We start from the raw sequence: 21,943 nt of genomic DNA, 5'->3' as shown, positions 1-21,943 counted from the left end.
TAACATGACATTCACTGAGTACATGTGATGCAACAAACACTATAGTAGGAGGCTATCAGATATGCCTTATCTAGTCTAGCCCTCATAGTAATCCTGTTCCTTACATAACACCATGCCCGTCTTTGTAGATAAATTCTCTAAGACTTAGAGAATAAGTAACTTGCTGAAGTCATTTAAGCTTCGGCTAGTATACAGTTTGAATACACATCTGAAACTATTTGAAGTTTCAAAAAAAAAAAAAAAAACCCTCTAAAGATTTCACATAAACTGTGGTCTATAGCTTGGATTAATATTCACAAGGTCCTGGGTTTGAGTCCTTTCTCAGCCATTTACTAGCTGTATGGACCTTAGGCAAGTGAGTTTCCTTCAGATTAATTTCCTCACCTGCAAAATGAAGAAAATAGACTTACTTCACAGAGCTTTGAAAGGATGAAGGAAGATAAGTCACACGATAAGCATGCTATCAACTATTGGTATGATCTCAAATGCCAAGTGGCTCCAAATGGAAGAAATACAACAAATATGGACAAATACTGCCCTCAACTATTCGGAGTTGAATTTCCACACAGTGGATCATATTCTGCCCTTCAGTTAGTCCTGCCCTTCTTCGGTCAAAATAGTAAACTTTTTTTTTTTTTTTTGCGGTACGCGGGCCTCTCACTGTTGTGGCCTCTCCCGTTGCGGAGCACAGGCTCCGGACGCGCAGGCTCAGCGGCCACGGCTCACGGGCCCAGCCGCTCCGCGGCACGCGGGATTCTCCCGGACCGGGGCACGAACCCGCGCCCCCTGCATCGGCAGGCGGACCCCCAACCACGGCGCCACCAGGGAAGCCTCAAAGTAGTAAAGTTTTGAAGGAAAAAAAAAAAGTGTCTGCCTTTAAGGAGTCTATGAAGACCATCTCTGCAGACTCATTCTCTTTCCTAAACTGCCTCTAAAAACCAAAACTTGACCACAGCTCCTTATTCCCAGACAGCCCATCGCTTGCCTTCACTCACCTGCTCCGGGTACTTGCTACCAATGATCTCTGCTACAGTGTTGAAGGAATCAGCATCTGGGTAGTTCTTTGCCCCCATCTTCAGCTGAATGACAATTCTGCTCCCACGAGAAGCCATCCTTGACATCATCTCTGCATCTTCCACCGTAATACAAGCTGTTGGGATCTTTGGTACACCATCCTGATATTCCTGAATACCTGTGTGAGGGCTTTTGAGAAAAGAAGCCACCAGGTTACCTTGAAAGTGGAAATGGACCAAAAGTACTTTTTAAAAGACTTTCACTGATCTTTGTTTGCATGTGAAGAAGGGAAAGCGTGGGCAATATTGGTTTACTTGCTTTTGATGTGAATGTAGTTTTTCTTTTTGATAACAATAACTTAGAAACTTCAATTTAATAATAATTTCATTGAAAACATCACATGAAGCTTATTACTTCATTACATGAAGTCTAGGCTGCAGACCAGAAGGCCCACACGTCTGGAAGAAAACTGGCCCAGGTGCAACCAGCTCTCTGGGCACTGACTGGCTCGAGAGCGACTCTCTTCCCACCCAGACACAGAGGTCTGCATATGTGGCCCTCTGCATAGTGGTAGAACACTGTGTACGAGAACCATAGAACAACATCTGGGGAAATGTTTGGATTCCCAGGAAGAAAAGTGCCAGATAAACCCAGGTCTGTGATTTCACTGCCACAAGAAAAAGAAAACTATTATGATTTGGGCATGAAGCGGGTGATAACGCCCCGAATGGTCAAGTTTTTTCCTGCTAATTTCCAGATGCTTCTTACATCACTGGAAACACTTGTAATTGAAGTTGATATTAATCTACTATTGATTCAACCTCTCCCCATGCTAATTGAGTTTATCAAATTCACTTTCTAAAACTGTTCTTTCAAACTGTCCCCTTTTACCTCTGAGGTAAAACTCCAAACCACACCACCACAACTCGCTCAGGACCACAGCTTCTGAGTGCTTACCATATCCCATCAGTCTGTCCCCATCTTCTGTGGAAGCACAAGCTAACGGCCTCCCTTTCCAAATTAAGTTTTCTTTTTGTGCTTCCATACTCGTTTCAGGTTGTCTCATATTCAGAGAAAAGCCTCTTTCCTCCTTTGAGACATAACACATTTCTCTCCTGTACAAGTGACTCCAATCTGCATAAACACGGTGATGCAGTCTTATCACTGATTTCTCGGTGTGACTGTTATTGCTGTGACCGTGTATCAGGTGACTATTTACTGACTTAGAGAAACTGCATGACAAAGTGATTAAGAATACAGGTTCTGGAGCAAGACTGTCTGGGTTCAAATCTGGGCTGTGCTACTTATTGCTAATTGGCTTGGGCAAGTTACACGTCTTTGCTTCAGTGGCTTCAGCTATGATTGGCGATGGTAATTATAACACCTATTTCATAGTTATTTTGCAAATTTAGTTAACTTATACAAATAACTCACTTACCCTGGAACATAGTAAGTCCTTAATAAATGTTAAATATTTATTATACTATTAACCCTGCAGAGAGAGACTGTGTAATCTCAAGTCCTTAGACTTGGATCATCTAAATACATCCTTTATGGACATTTCTTAACTGCTGACTGAAAATTATATTCTTCATTAGAGAGAGAGACAAATGACTTATAAATACAAAACTTATAAAACAGAAACCCTGAATCTGAATCCCTGTTCTGGAATATGCCTAATCCACTCTAACTTCCAGTTTGGGTCAAATCCTGGCTCTACCATTCTCCACCTGCCTGACACCAAGCAACTTAGATTAATTACCTCTCTGTTTCTGAGTTTCCACATCTGAAAAGTAGAGAATAATATTAGTATTGACCTCATAAGATTGCTATGAGGAATATAAGAGATAGTATATGTAAAGGATTTTAAAGTGCTTGGCATATAGGAATTACTTAGCAAACATTAGTTGTTATTATTATTTCTTCAGTGTTAATTTTCTCCACTGAGTTGGTAGAGTGGTTAATGACCAAAAGTATTTTGAAACATGTAGGAAGACAATCTAAATATTTATTATTCGTATTACCTTACGTGATGTCTAGGATTCAACAAACTGTCCTTGTTCTCAGGCTCTCTGACTCAAAAGGAGGTCAGTGTAACACCTCTTAATAGGCTCTCTTAAATAATGTTTCTAAACAAATTAGTATTAATAAGTTACAGGTAAGACTTCTTAATTTGGGGACAGTGAATTGGGCATACACCAATGGCTCCACTGAGGAAAATGGCATTTTCCAACTGTGGTTCTGAATTCAAGATATAAAAAGCTTCTAATTTGTTTCTACAATTAAGCATGTTCTCCAGTGGTTGAGTATTCAGCATGGTTCAGTAGAAGTAGGCAGAGTGAAAACTCAACAGTTCTATTTAGAGTCCTGTATTTTTACTGTCAATTGTCCTACAGGAGATGATCACCATAAAAATCACCTTCCTGGCCCCACTTACAAGCCCCACTTGCATTTAACAATAGCAAATGGTAAACTACAAAGGAAGCCATAAAAAATCAAAACAAGAACATTTAAAGATTAATACCAATCCTTCACAAAGTCTTCGAAAAAAATACAAGAGGAGGGAACACTTTCCAACTCATTCTACAAGGCCACCGTTAATAAGAACAAAACTAGATATAGAACCTACAAGAAAAGAAAACTATAGACCAATATCTCTTATGAATATAAATGCAAAAAACCAAACTCAACAAAATACAAACAAATTGATACAGCAACATATGAAAAGAATTTTACACCATCACCAAGTGGTATTTACTCCAGAAATGCAAGGTTGATTTAACATCAAAAAAATCAATCAATGCAGTGTATTATAATAATATAATAAAGGACAAAAACCACATGATCACCTTGATAGATGCTGACAAACTCTTCGACAAAATTTAACGTGCCTTCATAATAAAAACACTCAACAAACTTTGAATGGAAGGGAACTTCCTCAACCTAATAAAAGGTATCTATGAAAAATCCACAGCTAACATCATACATAGTGGTAGAAGACTGAATGTTTCTCCCCTGAGATCAGAAACAAGGCTAGGATGTCTGCTCTGCCCACTTCTATTCAATGTTGTACTGGAGGTTCCAGCCAGGAAAATCAGACAAGACAAAGAAATAAAAGAAATCAAGGTTGGAAACAAAGAAGTAAAACTACCTCTGTCCACAAATGGTCATGTATATAGAAAATCCTAAGGAATCCACATGCCCACACACAAAAAACTATTAGAACTAATTAACAAGCTCAGCAAAGTTGCAGGATACAATATCAATATACAAAAATCAATTGCACAGTAGTAATAAACAAGACAGTGTAGTAGCAATACAGTAGCAATGAACAATCTGAAAGTTAAGTAAACAATTGCATTTCCATTAGCAACAAAAAGAATAAAATACTACAAATAAATTTAACAAAAGAAGTGTAAGATTTGTACAATGAAAACTGCAAAATGTTGTTTAAATAAATTAAAGATCCTAATATATTGAAAAGTGCCCCATGTTTATGGATCAGAAGACTTTACATTCTTAAGATGGTAATACTCTCCAAATTGATTTACAGATTCCGTGCAATTCTTTTCAAAATTCCACCTGCCTTCTTTGAAGAAATTTACAAGCTGATTCTAAAATTCATATGGAAAAGCAAGGGACTTAAAATAACCAACACAAGTTGAAAAAGTAGAACAAAATTGGTGGACTCACACTTCTAAATTTAAAAACATACTACAAATCGATAGTAATTTAAAAAGTGCTACTGGTATAAGGATAGACACATAGATCAACAAAATAGAATTGAGAATACAGAAATAAAGTTTGTAAGATTGGTCAATTCATTTTCAACGAGGGGGCCAAGATAATTCAATGGGGATAAAACAGTGTTTCCACAAATGGTGCCGGCGTCAATCAGATACCCACATGAAAAAGAGTGAAGTCGCTCCCCTACATCACACACAAAAAAATTCAAAATGAATCACAGACCTAAATGTAAACTGGCACACATATGTTTATAGCACTACTCAGAATAGTCCAAAGGTGGAAACAACCCTAATGTCCATCAACTGATGAGTAGATAAACAAATCTGGTATAACTATACAATGGCATAATATTCAGCAATTAAAAAAGCAATGTTCTGAAACATGCTACAACATGAACGAACCTTGAAAACCTTGAACCTTCTTTCACTTCTTTCCTAAGTGAAAGAAGCCAGTCACACAAGACCACATATTGTAAAATTCCACTTATAAGAAATGTTCAGAATAGGAAAATTCACAGAGGTAGAAAGTAAATTTTAGGTTGCCTTGCACTGTTGGAAGGGACAGGGAAATGGGAAGTGAATGCTAACTGTTAGGGATTTCTTTTCAGGATGATGAAAATGTTCTAAACTAAAATTAGACAGTGATGGTGTTTGCACAAGTCTTTGAATATACTAAAAAACACCAAACTGTGTGTGTTCAAATGGTAAATTGTATGGTTTGTGAATTTACCCCAATAAAACTTCTAAAATAAAAAATCAAAATAAAAATCTTAAGGTTTCAGATTTCTCTTTAAGAGGAAAATCCTGGTATCTTTTTCATTCAAAAATCATGCTTCTATGGCTCTGGTTTATGACATGTATGAAAACAAAGCCTGCTGGTCTCTGTGCTTGCAAGAGAGTATACCCAAAATATAAAATGAACATGGAAACTGTAAGTCTTAATAAGCTTTTCAAATTTTACTGAATTTCTTGTGTATGTTTTGTAAAGTGATATAATTTGAAGTCAGCTGAATATTGTCTTTTATCTACATAAAATAAGTGCAAGGTTTAAACAAATACGTTTTGACATTTCCCACCTGATTACCACACATCAGTCAAACTCCCTTAATGCTAGTCACTTTTCACTAGCTCTTTATAAAAGATACCAGGCACTTTGTTTCTGAGCACTTCAAATTTTGCAAAGCTCAAATCAACCATTGGAACTGGGTGTAAGCTTGTGATGTTAAATATCCAACATGAGGAAAACTATGTATCCTTACTGAGGAATATGTAGGTTTTCACAGGGGCATAGAATACATTGATTGAAGTAAAAATTATTCACAACACAATGAAGTCTTGGAATGTTTCCTAAAGAAAGAGTCTAGAGGTGGGAATGATTATGAGGACTGGGAGCTTTTGAAGCTATAGTCTCTTGTTTTTATGAGAGGTTTTTTTTAACTTCCTTATTAGGATGGTTAAAAGAGCACCTATTCTGTTTATCAGAAAGGCTTGTTTGTTTTAAAAATCAGTTTGCTTGAAAATAACTATCTTGGAAAAATTACAATTGACTTTATTAAATTTTTTTAGATCTAGCACTTTAAGAGTAAATTCATCTCAGACTTTTATACTGTCATTAACAACAATAAGAGTAAATTGATCTCAGGCATTTATACTGTCACTAAGAATACAAAAGCAAAAGGATTCATTTACACCATAATTTCGCAAGAAAAGAAACCCTGAAATATTTCCGACTACCACAGGTTAAAAATAAAAAACAAAACTAACCTGACCAAGAGAGAGGAGGTAGGACTAAATTTCATTCCTAATTCTAATATAATTCTATAATATATAATTGAGAAATTAGTCATCCTGTTAGACTGAAATCATGTGAACTGCAGAATTACCAATAAACAGAATTAAATCCTTAAAAGTCTGTGCCACGGTCTGTAAAATAACATGGAAGCAAAGCCTGAAGCTATCATAGTAGCAATTTGAATACTTGAAATTCTAGGTCACGGGCATTTGAGCACCTGTGGCAAATTAATAGAAAAATATCTGTTGAAATTTTCTTTTCTTCCACCATCAATTACATGAAATCCTTGCAGCTGAATCCTGCTGCAGTGCCAGTCTATCGACGTGCCATCTAGGCAGAACTTCAAAGCTAATATTTTCTTGATGTCAATCACATTTGCGTTCAAGGGCTCTTCCTGTACATCTGGTAGTGTTTCAACTGTTTTTTCACATTTGTGTACATCTTCTCAGCCTCTGAGTCAACAGGTACACGTTTTTAGTCTTCTAATCTTTAGAAAAGTCATATATGAGATCTCCATGCCACAATGATGTAGAGGAGCACAGAATGCATTCTGAAAAGGCTGCTGACACAGATAGGATATCAGCACTCAGTCACTTCAAAGGAGGAAAATAATGTCTACAAACAGCATCTATGCATCATTATCAGTAAGTTTGCTTAAATAATACATTCTGATGAAATAAAAATGGATTCTCTGCCCTTGGATTTAAAGATTTCCTTCCCTTGGCCTTTTATAAAGCTTTACATTGGTATCAGCCTTTTCCCCCTTATTTTAGGCACCATGAAAAGACATTTACTCAATAAGGTAGTGGAGCTTTGAACCCTACAGTATTAAAGAAAGGTGATCTTCTTGTTCCTTGGATCCCTAAAAAATAAACCCTTCTATCAAAAATGACAAAATACCATGAAGAGAAGTTAAACTCTCTAACAGAGCAGTCCATGGAATGTTCCAAAGAATTCAATGATAATAACAGCTAGCACTTACTGAGATCCTGCTATGAGGTTGGCAGTGTGCTGAGTGTTTTACATGCATTAATTCATTTACCAGTCACTACAACCCTATGAAGTAAGGACTTGTCCCCACTTTACAGATGAGGAAGTTGAAGCACAGAGAGGCAAAGCCCACAGTCTCACAGCTAGACGCTGACAAAGCTAGAACTGAACCCTGGCAGTCTGTCTCAGGTCCATCCTCTTAAACTATATAGAATCTGTATTATTTTGCCACACATCACACTAAGTAACAATGATGATGAAAGGGTGAATTTTTAAAAAATTTATCATTTTAATGATGATTACTGTTAGCAGCAGTAACTACTATCTATTGAATATGAAGACACATATTGAGTTAAGCAATTTCACACATTACCCTTATTTAATCTGCATCTCAATTCTGAGATAGGTGCCCATATACTCATTTCTGAAGTGAAGTGACAAACACAGAGTTCGTGAATAGCTCAAGTGCTCTGGGTAAGAAATAGTGAACTTTGAGACCAAGACAGGCTAAGTGATACTATGAAAACAAACAGCCCTTAAGATTCTATCCATTAAAATGATATTTTTAATTTCAGTCTTTTTGGAAGATATAATTGACATAGGAAATCATAAGATATTTAAATATTACATCAAGATGACTGACATATGTATACATTGTGAAAGGAGCCCCCCTCCTTGAGTTAATTAGAATATCCATCACCTCACATATTTATCCTTTTTTTTTTTTTTTGGTGAGAACATTTAAATTCTGCTCTCTTAGCAAATTCCAAATATATAATACCGCTGACCCTTGAACATGGGTTTGAATGTTCAGGTCCACTTATATCATGGATTCGTTTTCAATAAATATGTACTACAGTACTACCCAATCAGGAGTTGGTTGAATCCTCAGACCGAGAATCAGATACATGGAGGGCCAACTGTAAAGTTATATGCAGATTTTCTTCAAGGGTCAACTGTACAGTGTTAGCAGTTGCAGTCACCATGCTTTACGTTAGATCCTCAGACCTTACTCATCTCACAGCTGAAGGTTTGAATAATTATTTATAGGTATACTTATTGCCGTTTTGTGAATTGTTTTCCAGCTATTTTGTAATTCTTTTGTTGCTTTCTTCTTCTTTTGTTCTCTTCCTTTGTGATTTGATGATTCTCAGTAATGTTATGCTTAGGATAATTTTCTTTATCTTCTATGTATCTACTACAGGTTTTTGCTGTGTGGTTACAGTGAGGCTTACATAAAGCATCTTATATTTGTAACAGTCTGTTTTAAACTCATAACAGCTTAACTTCAAACACATACCAAAGCTTTACATTTTTACTCTCTCCCCCCACCCACATTTTAGTTTTGATGTCACAATTTATATATTTTTACCTTGTGTACACATTAATCAATTTTTGTAGTTATAGTTATTTTACTACTTTTGTTCTTTAACCTTCATAATGGATTTATAAGTGATTTGCCCACCACCACTACAACACTGGAGTATTCTGAATTTAACTATATATTTACCTTTACCAGTGAGATTTATACTTTCTTAAGTTTTCGTGTCACTAATTAGCATCTTTTAATTTCATCTTGAAGAATTCCCTTCAACACTTCTACTAAGGCTGGTCTAGTGATGATGAACCCTTTCAGCTTTTGCTTGTCTAGAAACTCTATCTTTCCTTCAATTATGAAGGACAACTTTACCAGGTAGTGTAGTCTTGGTTGACAGGTTTTTTTCTTCCCAAATTTTGAATATATCATGCTACTCCTTCTGGTTTGTAAAGTTTCTGCTGAAAAATCTGCCTTTAATCTTATTGGGGTTCCCTTGTACGTAACAAGCTGGTTTTTTCTTGCTGCTTTTAAGATTATCTCTTTGGCTTTAACTTTTGACAATGTGATTATAATGTGTCCCAGTGTGGGTCTCTTTAGATTCTTCTTCTACAGAGCAGCTCTCTGGGATTCCTGTATCTGGACGTCTGTTTCTTTCCCCAGGTTAGGGAAGTTTTCAGCCATTATTTGTTTGAATAAGCTTTCTGCCCTTTTCTCTCTTCCTTCTCTTTCTGGAACTGCTATAGTGCAAACGTTGGTCCTCTTGAGAGTGTCCCATAAGGCCCTTGAGCTGTCTTCACTCTTTTTCATTCTTTTTTCTTTTTGCTGCTCTGACGGGATAAATTCCAGTGCCCTGTCTTCAAGTTCACTGATCCCTTTTTCTGCTTGATCTCGTCTGCTATTGAACCCCTCATAGAAATTTTTAGTGGAGTTATTGTATTCTTCAGCTCTGTGATTTCTGTTTGGCATTTTCTTACATTTTCTATCTCTGTAGAAATTCTCACTTTATTCATGCATTGTTCTCCTGACCTCAGTGAGGGTTTCATGACCATTGTTTTCAACTCTGAATACCATAGAGAGCCAAGAGGGACTAAGGGAAGACAAAAGGTAGATGGGAATCATGAGGGGACTGAGCACCATAAGAAGATAGGAAAAACAAAATAAAGGATGGTAAAATCACACAAATAACTATGCAGCCATTAAATACTATATTTTGATGAATATTTAATGATACAAGAAAACAGTTAAAACATGTTTCAAAAGTGTGCATATACTCTAACCCCAACAGTATACATGCAAACTTATGCCGCAAAAAATGACTCAAAAAATAGATGATAAGGTAAAAGTTTTTTTTATCCTCTGAACCTGAATATAAAGTGCAAGCTTTAATATTGCCTTATTCCCCTCCTTTTTCTACTTCTTTCTCCCAATATACCTTTCTAAATTGTCTTAAACTGATTAATAATGATGAGTTAAGCAGAGAGATTTTTCAAAGGATTAGATTATGCTGCTGAGTTTTGAGGAATTAATGGGTGTTCCTCCATTCATTTTGCATAGTTTCAATTAATAATCTGGATTAAGAAATTGGGAAATTAAACTTTTCTTTCAAAGAGAGAATATATTTTGAGTAAACTAGGAGAGCTAGGGCAGGTACAAGAAGCATTACCAAGGACTTAGCAGTCACACAAAATTCCACAAAAACAGGCTGAATTCTTGTCAAATGTCGTGGAGAAAATAGGTGATGATATGGAATAAGTCCCTTTAAGGCAGAAGGGTGGGTGTGAAGGGCTGAAGAACAGCTCGAGTATAATATTTAGTTGATGTAAAATACTTTCATCTGGTACTTTGAAGTAGACAGATTTTTTTTTTTACCACAAAGTATAAACAGGACATTAGTAAAATGGCATTTTAGAAGCATCTGGATAATGTGTTCCTAAGGTCTATGCCTGAAGGTTCAAGAATCAGCTGGCAATAATTCCAAATCTAACACTGATTAAAACACTTTTAAAACATCAAATCTCTGGTACTTGCTATGGTTTCAGAGTGCACTGGAGCATTCCATATATTTTAATCAATTTCATAAACACTACGTTGAGGTATTTAGCCTTAAATTTATAGTTTTAATTTTAAAGGTAAGGGTAACTAAAACCATTGAAAAGTAGATGGAAGTTACTCTAAAAAAATTAGTAATCAAACAGAAACTATTATTTCTACTTTTAGAACTATAATTAAACTTCTGTGAGAAATTAATATCTATTACTCTTCTAAATCATAACAAAGTCATCAGATAGCTAATAAATTTCCCATAATCTTCCCTCTTTTCATGTAATTTCTGCTGTTAAATAAAAAGATAGATGTAATTTTTAAAGTTATTTTCCTAGTTGTCTTACAAGAATCTTATATAACCTAATAGGTCTCATTTGCTAGGAAATTTTCCTAAGCAACCTGGTGTAATGTCTTAAAACCACCAGCAGATTTGCTGAGCTTGTCACAGCCTTCTGCTTTTATTAAAAATAAATCATTCACCAAACCTGTGACTAAGCACAATCATTAATTACCATAAATTAAACATTTGGCTACCAGATTGATTTTGGCAACCAAAATTTTCTAGCTCACTAAAGGGAGTAAAAAGAGCTCATGGGTTAAATTAACTCATTCTGGCCACTTGATCATGTAATTAGAATTATTAATAATATAACATATTATAATAATACAATATGAGAAATATTATTAATAAGTCATTTCACAAAACGTCTTGGGTACTCAGCTAAGCCAAATTCTGTGCTAAGGCAAAAGAGATAGGCTACAACTGTGAATAAAACAAATGTGATTCATGTCCTCTAAAGAAAAAAAAAATTTCATATTTTTGCAAAAGATCGTTGAGCATTTATTTCCCAGACTAACCTGAATGCCACCCTCAGGCTCTCTACTTCACCCTCTAGGACAGGCATTGTTTATATATTTACCTCTATATGTCTAGCATTTAGTATGCACTGCAATGCACAGTAGGCTTTTAATAAATGTTTGATGGATAAATGAATGAAAAAATATACATTATTATATCCATGATTATGTCCCTTACTAGGGGATGATGAGTTTACTACTGACAACTTGAGTTTAGGAAAAACTTAACCTCTCCTCATCTGTACTCTAACTGTTCTCAGACCCCATGGGTCTATTTAAAATCAATATCATCTGAACTTCTAACTAAGTCTGACAAAGAATCAGTCACACCAGCAGCTCAAGAGAAAGTGCAGCTTAAGAGCCAAGGTCATGTTGCAACCCCTCAAAAGTCAAATGAATTGAAGTTGAGTGGAATAGGAATTCAATAAATGGCCACCCTCCACAGGGCAGCATATCGACCACACACCGGCTGGGCTCCTCTCAGATGCACTTGTTAAGGAAAGGGATACCTGGGTATCTCAGCACATCATCCATGGGCTGCTCAAAGCTAAGTCAGATCTAGCAGAGCCTCCATCTCTGCTCCCTTCCCCAAAGATAGACCTAGCTTGTCATGGTGGCTTACTCTCAACACCTGCCTCTCTACTCCAGACAGACTCACAGCATTTTGCTGAGTGAGACAGCTAGCATTTTGAAGCATTCGAACTGGATAGAGCTCAACCGTCATTCAGGGAGCTGTTGATTCCATGTTGAATCCTGGAGAGGCAGGGTCAACATATGAACCAGAGCAACCAGAGTCAAATCCAGCTTTGACACTACCTAATGGTATGACCTAGAGTAGCTTTCACAAGCAGGCTCAGCCTCAGATTTCTCATCTGTGAAATGGAAGTAATATCTAGCTCAGAGTCTTAGTGAGTCTTCAGAATAGCTACACAAAATTCCTGGCCCACTGTAATTTAAAATGGCAGCCATCATTATCATTCTACTTTTTGGAGCCACTTGCCTTTCTACATATCCAGAGGCCCAAAGCCCATACATTCCACACAAGCTTTGCACTCATGCCTTCCTCCATGGATCCTACTCCTTGGCAGTGCTCTAATTGTTAGTGTTTTAGTACATTGCTGTTAGCATCAACAATAACATCTAACATTTGCACTGTCACTTAGAATTTACTAAGCAGTAAGCAGGTCCTCATAAATTTTTTTTTTTTTTTACTTTTCACAACTATCATATAAGGTAGGTATTGTTACTCCAATTTTTTTAAATGGAGAAACACTGGCTCAAAGTTAAGTAATCTGCTCAATATCACACAACTAGTAGTTAAAGGAAGTGAAATTTGAACCACGATTTTGCCAATACCTATGTTTATGGGGAAGACATGCTACCCCTCACTCCCCATCCTATGCCTCATCCCTCACCCTATCGCTCCAGTTAGCTATTGATGCTCATTTCCTTATGTTTGAAAATACAGAGAGGACAGGTAGATCTAGGATGCAGTTTTAAATATTTCTGAAATAAGAATATTTACCCAAAATTCATTTAACAAATATTTATTGAGGCACTCCTCTGGGTTTAGATGATAAAACAGCAAATGTGATATTTTTTTATCAAAAAACCCTTTTGGGTTTCTTACGGTCCATAACTCTGCATTGTTTCATCTTTCAAATCATGGAACACTAGCTGTTTTGGATACTGCTGCTCAGACCAAAACTCTGTCCCACGATTCCTGTAACCTTTACACACACAGACCTGTGCCTTTAGAGTCCTGATGAGTGCAGATAATCAAAATTTCTGAAGTTTCTGTGGTCTGCAGCCTCCTTCTCTCCTGCTGAGAGGGAAGAAAAAAGCTTTGGGCGGGGTCATACATAAAGTCTCAAAGAACTTTCAGGAAATCAGGGAATCACAGATGGCAATATCTTCCATCTTCTCCAACTGAGAGAATATGGTTGGCCCTGGAACATGGAGACGAGTGCAGGTAGACCCACTAGGTCCTTTGGTGGGCTTGACTGGGGGCAAGGCACTCTAGGCCTCCAGCTCTAGAACAAGCTGGTTAAGAAACAGGAGGGGAAAGGTATCCACCTCCTCCAACGCTTTCTCTTGGCACAAGCCATCCTTTCCCTCACATTTCTCAATATTATCCCTCTTGCAGCTATCCCCACAAATGCCTGGTGTGTGTCCAGGCAAAAGCAGTACTGGCTACTTCCAGTTACAGCCAGTTACTATATGAGCTGTTATCCTAAAGACCGATAACAATTATGCATACTATTACAATGTGTAAAATACAATTTGTTTTTCATTTTATTTGATACCAACACTAAAACCATTCATGCGTTCTAAGCATTCAAGGTTTGTTGCTTAAGCAGCATGATCATCTGCTCACTACTTTAAAAACCATTAAGTAACTTTCCAACCAAGACCATCCATCCTCCATGGAATTCCTTGGCAATTCTGTCAGTGAGACATTTTGGTATGCAGCTGCTCACCTGAGAAGAGCCTACCGAAGCTGTAAGCAAGCATTAAAAGCAGAAAACAACTCCATGGGCTGGAATGAAAGGCCTTCCTGAAACATTCAATAAAATAGCATTTTATTCATTAACAAATAAACACATATGATCAGTACCTTCTTGACTTTGAGAAACCGGGGAATTCCTTTTCCTCTCCCACATTTCCTGCCATGTGCAAAAGAAATAAACTTCACCATCCAGTCTCAATTCTTCTTCCTTTAACCCTCAACCATCAATATGCATCTCCTTCTACCTAACTTTCCTATCTCTGTTGCCTCTGCCACCACCTGCCCCGTGAACAGAGACCTCGTCCCGTATCAGCCTTCAGTTTTTTGCACTCATTTTCCACTCTTTCTACATTCTTCTTCCTTGGAAATTTCATCCCCTCCCATATATTCAATTATCAGAGTTATTTAGAGGCCTGATTGCAACTTCAAGTCTAAATCTCCAACTCTGACCACTCTTCCAGGCTCCTAACATTGGTTTCTAATCATCTGACATCTCCGTCTGGATTGGACCGTAAACCAAAAGCATCATCCTTCCCCTGTTCCAAACGCGTTTCCTTTATATTCCTATAAATGCCATTGGCTTGAACTCCTAGAACGTAAACTCCTATTCATTTTCCCCTCCATCTCTGAGTTGGCTAGGATTAGATTCTACTGCAAGTAACAGAATCTCAAATTTTCAGTGGCTTCAATAAGATAGTTTAATCCTCTCTCATGTGGAAGTCTGGTGGAATTAGTCTAGGGCTGATGTGACATTTGTGGCCTGTGAAGTCTTCTGGGACTCAGACTCCTTCTAGTTTACCTCTCCACTATTCCTAGGATCCAAATGAGCATCTAGACCTACCAAGATGGCAGATTATCTAAGTAGCAGAATAGAAGAAGCAATGGAAAAAAAGGATGTGTGCCAGCCATCTTTTAGGCATACTACTGCATGATACTTCTGGCCAGAACATAGTCACACAGCCCCTCCTAGCCACAAGGAAAGATGGGAAAGATAGTCTTTGTTTTAGATGGCCATGTTTACAGCTAAAAATTGAAAGGGGAAAGAACAGATACTCAGGTGTGATTAGCAGGGTCTGACACAATTCTCCATGACTAATTGTGCTAAGCTTTCACCTCTTATCTCTACAATGAAGATCAGTGCTATCAGCAGTGCTATCAGAATAAAATTTCCAATTCTAAACTTTAATCATATCACCTAGTCAAAAATTTTCAATGGCTCTCCAATGTTTGCTATCATTTATTGAGAGCCAAAGATTTACATAGATTAGGACCAATCTTCACCAAAAAAAATCAAACACACACAGAAAACCAAAAAACCAATATTACTGTCCTCATTTTAAAGATGAGGGAACTGAGATTCAGAAAGGTTAAGTAACAGGGGCATAGTCCCAAATTTATGGGCAGAAGGGATCTGAAGACATACCTGTGTGACCCCAAAGTACATTGTTTCTCTGCATCCTCCATCCCTATCCCCCACCCCATAACACACCAATAGTCATCATACAAGCTCTACTTCTAAAGCTTTGTTCTGCTGTTACTTCACACCTAATGTCCATATCCTACAGCCCTGTTGAGATCTATCACATATTGACCTTTAAACCATCTTCCATGATAGGTTAAAATACTCTCTCCTTCATGAAAACGTCTCTGATTTTTTTTGCCTTCCTCCCTCTACTCAATTACCCAACAACCAGAGGTACTTTTCCCCTGAATGCCCCCAATATTTTGCTCATATTTCCTTTAAAGTCTTAATCATATCCTATCTTATATCATGGTTGGCTATAGCCCAGCCTGCCCTCCCTCGAGGCTTCTTAGTCTCAGAGTGCTGGACCAGAGTGTTTGTCATGTACATCCCCAGTGTGGGTAGCACTGGGTGCCAGGCATTCTGGGTAATCATCTAATTTTTGTAAAGTCAATAAATCTGAATTTAAACATATCAAGTTTTCTTAAGAATAAGCACACTTGTTTAAGATGTATCTCCATACACTGTTGAGCACGTTCTCTGCAACAACTCTGATGCCAGAATTAGCAAAGGGAAGTGAGACTGTTGAAGAATTTACCACACCCCAGTGATATCCTTGTCACGCCCTTATGTCTTCAGGGTCACAATGTACTAATTGGGAAATAGAAGATCTTGTAAGCTTAGTGATCTAAACAACCTTCCTCAATCCCTGTTGTTTTTCCTCCTTCTGTTCAAATTTTGTCCTCTCAGCTTTGTCACCATTCCATTAACTTCCTGCCTGTTTCATTGTTCTTCTCAGTTTTCTACTTAGTGTTAGTCATAAGATTCTGAATTACTGGTAAAAAGCAGCGCACTTTCTTAGACAACTGGCTGTGCAGTTTTGATCCCAAACAGAGTATTTGTTTGGTTTCTATTTTCTACACTCTAAGATGCTCATGCTGGCTTAGAATTCAATCTAGGCAATTTTTATGACACAGCACCAACAAAAGTATCACAGCCTTATTCATCTGTCTATCACTAATGCAAAGCCCAATGTCTAATGGATAGGAGGATTTTAATAACTGCTTAACCAAGAGTGAATAAATGAATGAGTCTAGAAAAGAGACTGCTTTATTACTGACCCCTTCTCCACTATATTTCAAAGAATTAAAATGACATCACTAAATCAAAATCCAAATTTTTTAAATTCAAAATAAACCAGCGTGTATTACCAGGAAAACTCACGTTGAAAACCCATTTGCTAGTTTTGAAAACAAGCACTACAGCTTACTTCAGTACAATAGAAAGTCTATGAATGCCGCCTAAAGCTAAGCTATTGCAAAGGAAAAAAGGAATAAGGAATTTTCCTTTAGAATTTTAGGTTAAGTGTCCAGAGCCCTGAGACTTATCCCTACCTCCTATCTATTCAGCCAAGAGCTTAATTCTACCCTGGAGTGAAAGGAGACCCAAGATAACTATCCCAGCAGATCTACCCTATGAACTGGAGGAGCTCCTACAGGCTGAACACATTTGCGCACCCCATGTTTACTGGCTCCAACCCTTCCCACTGCTCAATACCAATAAATGCCTAGAAAAAGCTACTTTCACACCCTCTGTGCCCTGGCAAGAAAAGGAACTGCTACGGGGCCAAGGAGCATTAGGGAATCTGAAAAGGTATTCAAATGCACTGAGTGAACCATCCGAAGGATTGATTTTACAGCAAGCACATGAAAAAAATCACTGATATGAATAAAGAGCAGTCCCCACAGCTTTGAAGCAGTGGCCAGTATCCTCTCAGTGCAGTAACAGCTAAGCCTTCCACCTGGGGAATTGCCTGAATTGGAAATATGCTATTCTTGGTGTTTTTTCCTGCTGACTGTCTCCTCAGTGTTGATATCACGCCCCTGGTGTCTTAGAGAATATGTTGAAATACTGTAATCCACCGCATGATCATCTAACACAATGTAAAAGTTCTGAATGTGCCCTCAGGAGAGCAGCAGGGTCAGAGTGGCATTGTCACATACGTAAGCCCTCAGTGTGCTCAGTGTCTCTGAAAGAGTTAATAGGCCTCTCCATGTTCCTAGTGGAACTATTTGGTACTAGATCAGATGCAGACCTAAAAAGTATTGATCTAGTTGACAGAAAGCCTCTGAGAATCTAAATTGTTTTGGAGAACAATTTGGTAATCTCTATCAAAATTAAAAATTCGTATTTTTCAATCCAGAATTTCCAGATATTAGTCATTGCCATACACAAATAAGTACACAAAGATGCATGTACTTTAATTTTAATTGCAAGACTGTAACAATGAAAAACTAGAAATAATAAGCATGTCCATAAACAGGGAGATGGTTAAATAAGCTACAGAAGATAGTATATCATGCAATGAAATAATCTGTAGGAGTTAAAAACAAGGAGGAGGGAGAAATTCTACTTCTGGGTATAATGAGTTATTCATAGCAGGCCAACTTTCCCACTATAAACAATAAGAAAAATCAAATAAATTACGAAACTCATATATTTAAAGATATTAGAAAATTACTGAAGCAGAGAGAACTGAAAAAGTAAAATCCCAGAGAGAAAGAACGGTTTCAGAGGTGACCTCAGTTTAAGCAGCTTCCCATGGGGGTCATCTGCCACTCCTGAGCTGATTCACTCTAGAGGGTCTAGAGGATAGACTCAGGGCAGGCCCAAGCAGAGGACAGCTACTAGGACACAGAAACCATCAGATCCTCTGGCAGTCATTTGGATTTCAGTGACAAAACTGGAGATGTGAGGGGCCTTGACCACAGAGCTGGTCTCCCCATCAAGTTATCTGTCAAATTCTGAATTTGCACAGGGCATAAAAGTAGCCAGTTAAGCCAAAATATCTCAAATGCATACCAGAAATTCCGCATTCTCTCAGAGCTGAGGAGTCAAAGGTCTAACAGTATTTTGATTGAAAGCCGTAGGGGGCCATGCTTTAAAAACAGGGAGAACCAGAAGTAGTCCGAGTCTTAACAAAATTGCAACCTATCCTGATGAAACTTAGTCTGTGGTTGGATTAAGGAGATCAGTCCCTCAACTTGATCTGTCCAGCAGAGGAAAGGTAAATCTATGAAGCCTCTATAGCTTTTTAAAAAAATGTCTGGCATTTATACAAAAATTATTAGGCATACAAAGAGAAAAACATAAATGACAAGAGAAAAGAAAGCAAAAATAAAAGCAATAAAGTAGTACTACATGTACTGATATAAAAATATTTCTAGGGACTTCCCTGGTGGTGCAGTGGTTAAGAATCCACCTGCCAATGCAGGAGACACGGCGTCAAGCCCTGGTCCGGGAAGATCCCACATGCCACGGAGCAACTAAGCCCGTGTGCCACAACTATTGAGCCTGCGTGCCATAACTATGGAAGCCCATGCACCTAGAGCCCGTGTCCCACAACAAGAGAAGCCACCGCAATGAGAAGCAGGCAAAAATTAATTAATTTAAAAAAAATATTTCTAAACACAAAACTAAACAGTTACAACATCTGAAAAATTAGTGAGCCAGTGACCTATTTGCCTTGACAGGATAAAAGGAAAGAAGCTGGTAGAAGGAGTAGAAAGAGTGGGAGATCTCTTCTTAACTAACTACCCTAGCAATGGTGATTTTAACATTTTCTTTTACATTTATTTATTTATTTATGGCTGCGTTGGGTCTTCATTGCTGCGCCCGGGCTTTCTCTAGCTGCAGTGAGTGGGGGCTACTCTTCGTTCTGGTGTGCAGGCTTCTCATTGCAGTGGCTTCTCTTGTTGCAGAGCACAGGCTCAAGGCACATGGGCTTCAGTAGTTGTGGCACGCGGGCTCAGCAGTTGTGGTTTGTAGGCTTTGGAGCGCGGGCTCAATAGTTCTGGCACATGGGCTTAGTTGCTCTGCGGCATGTGGGATCTTCCCGGACCAGGGCTTGAAACTGTGTCCCCTGCATTGGTAGGCAGATTCTTAACCACCGCACCACCAGGGAAGTCCGCAATGGTGATTTTAGTCATACTCATGTTAATACAATTTTGTATTAGTGATTTTCATTTGGGTCGGAAAAAAAGAGTAACATTCAGGATGTTTGACCCTACTGTGCAAATAACTCAGAAGTTAAGTAATTGGAAACAAAGCGTAAACTCAAATCAGGTATAAGATTATCTGATAAAAGCAAACATAAGCACATGTACCAGTCTTGATGAGGTCTGCCACAAGCTACAGAAAACTAATAATCCAAGAGGAATACTCAAAATTAAAATCTGGGGGAAAGTGTACATAAGGATATCTAGTAAGGTCTGGATTCCCCCCAAAAGTATGAATATCTCCTTCCCTTGTGTTCTCACAAGACTTCATATTTCTCTAAGTACATGCTTCCTTGAGATATAATGTTCATGTTCACATCTTTTCTGCACTCAAAACTGAGGCCCCAGAGGTCAGGTGGATCTCAGTATCTTGCCTCACTTCTAGCAGAGGGTCCATACATGGTCGGTTCTCTACACTTTTTTATGAATTAAACCCAAACGAAGAGACTTCTGACCGCAGCGCTTTGCAAGAAAACATTCACTCCACGGGGCACCATTCACTGAAACCATCAAACCATTAATTATGAATTGAGTATCTACTGTCTGCTTAGCCTTATGCTAAGTTCACACTTCCACAGCATAAGAATTGCCATGACTCACCTCTTCCCAGTCTGCTTTCTGACCAGCTTTGCTTTCCCTTTTCTCCTAAAGATACTAAATGGGTCAGTGATCTTGAGTTATGAAAAACACAGGCACAGGAAGAGTAACAAGAAGGCAAAGTGTGAGGAATGCTTCCCAGTGGAGGACCAGTATACAGGAAGCATGAATAAATATTTATCGACTACCTGACAAACAAAAAGTCTGTTCTGGCTAAAATGAATACAGTTGTTTGTAAATGGACAAGTGAAAAATGCTGTGCTACCAAAGTATTCCATGCTTACTCCAGTCAAGGAAGATTTTTTCATTTTTCGTTTTGATAGCTGACCAATAACCTAGTGAAAATTTTCCCGACTGTGCATCCTTATCTGAGGGAAATGATTGCTTAAGGGCAAACAAAGCTCATTTGAAAATCTTCTATTCAAAGCAGATGCCATAGAGGAAATGACTTCATAAGAGGAGGTCTAAGTGTGCTCCGTTAATAGAGGAAGAGGAGGTGTTTTCTTTGCTTTTTAATAAACATGCAGATGCTCCTCAGATCCCTTTGGGCATATTTTCTGGCACTCCATGTTTATTGGCCTAAGTGTATTCCCCTTACAGATTTAATTCTTCCCTACTGACCTTGAGGCACTACCTTCTGCTAAATTTGCAGCAAGGCTGTGTGTGGCTGCACGAGTCCATAGGTGGACTGCCCATGCCTACTAACAACCAAAGCCAGAGGAGCAGTTAATATAAATATACAGGCCTGTCCAGGAAGAGATCCACAGGTCTAAGTATTGCTGACCTACATGAGAAAGGAGAGGCTTGGCCACTTTCCTTAGCTGGTCATGTTGCACAGATAACAAAACAGGTACCTAAGGCACATCAGGAATCAAGCATGGGTTCCAGGCATGACCTGTATTTCCTGGGGACATATTATCTGCTTAGCACTATACAAAGAACATAAGACCTAGACCTCGCTTTCATGGAAGTTACGATCTAGTGAACATATGTAGAACAACAAAAAAACTAAAGAAGATGTGTTTCCTTAACCACCCTATTTATCCTTTTTTCAACACAGCACTTATCAAAATCTGAAACAACTTGGTTTACGTGTTTGTTATCTATCTCTTCCACCAGAATGCAGGCTACATGTCTGTAGAGGTCATTTCTTTCTTGTTCTCCTTTGTACTTCAGCCTTAAGATAGGCCTGGTCCATACAAAATATTCAATCAGTATTTCTACATGCACACATTCAAGGCATCAGGCACTGTTGTAGATGCTGAGGGTAAGGCAATTCCTTAGTATCTAATAAGATAAGCAAGGTTCCTTCTTTCACTGTACCTATATAGCCTGGTGGGAGGAGAAAAACAGCAAAGAAGTATACATATAAATAAACAAGATAATTTCAAATTAAAATAAATGCCATTAAGAAACTAAAACCTAACATTCACCTGTGAATCCTTTATTTTCTTCACCTCCCACATCCAATCTATCAGCAAGCCCTGAACACTGCCTATTTAACAGCCAAATCTGACCATGGCCCAACATCTCCACTGCTATTACCATAATCCAGG

At 38.1% G+C, this 21,943-nt stretch overlaps 1 protein-coding gene across 3 annotated transcripts in view; it reads right to left on the bottom strand.

Annotated features, from left to right (window-relative positions):
- The window catches only part of CPQ (carboxypeptidase Q), a 438,744-nt gene that overhangs the window by 264,677 nt on the left and 152,124 nt on the right, over positions 1–21,943 (bottom strand). For all 3 annotated transcript variants that reach the window (XM_067017081.1, XM_067017082.1, XM_059043627.2), the window contains exon 4: positions 996–1,203. In XM_067017081.1, the coding sequence (XP_066873182.1) occupies positions 996–1,203 (208 nt within the window). The remainder of the gene's footprint in view (positions 1–995; positions 1,204–21,943) is intronic.

This window comes from Kogia breviceps, chromosome 17, assembly GCF_026419965.1.
Source record: "Kogia breviceps isolate mKogBre1 chromosome 17, mKogBre1 haplotype 1, whole genome shotgun sequence".
Lineage (NCBI taxonomy): Eukaryota > Metazoa > Chordata > Mammalia > Artiodactyla > Physeteridae > Kogia > Kogia breviceps.
The sequence above is the reverse complement of the archived record's forward strand: the minus strand, read 5'-3'. Positions and strand labels throughout refer to the sequence as shown.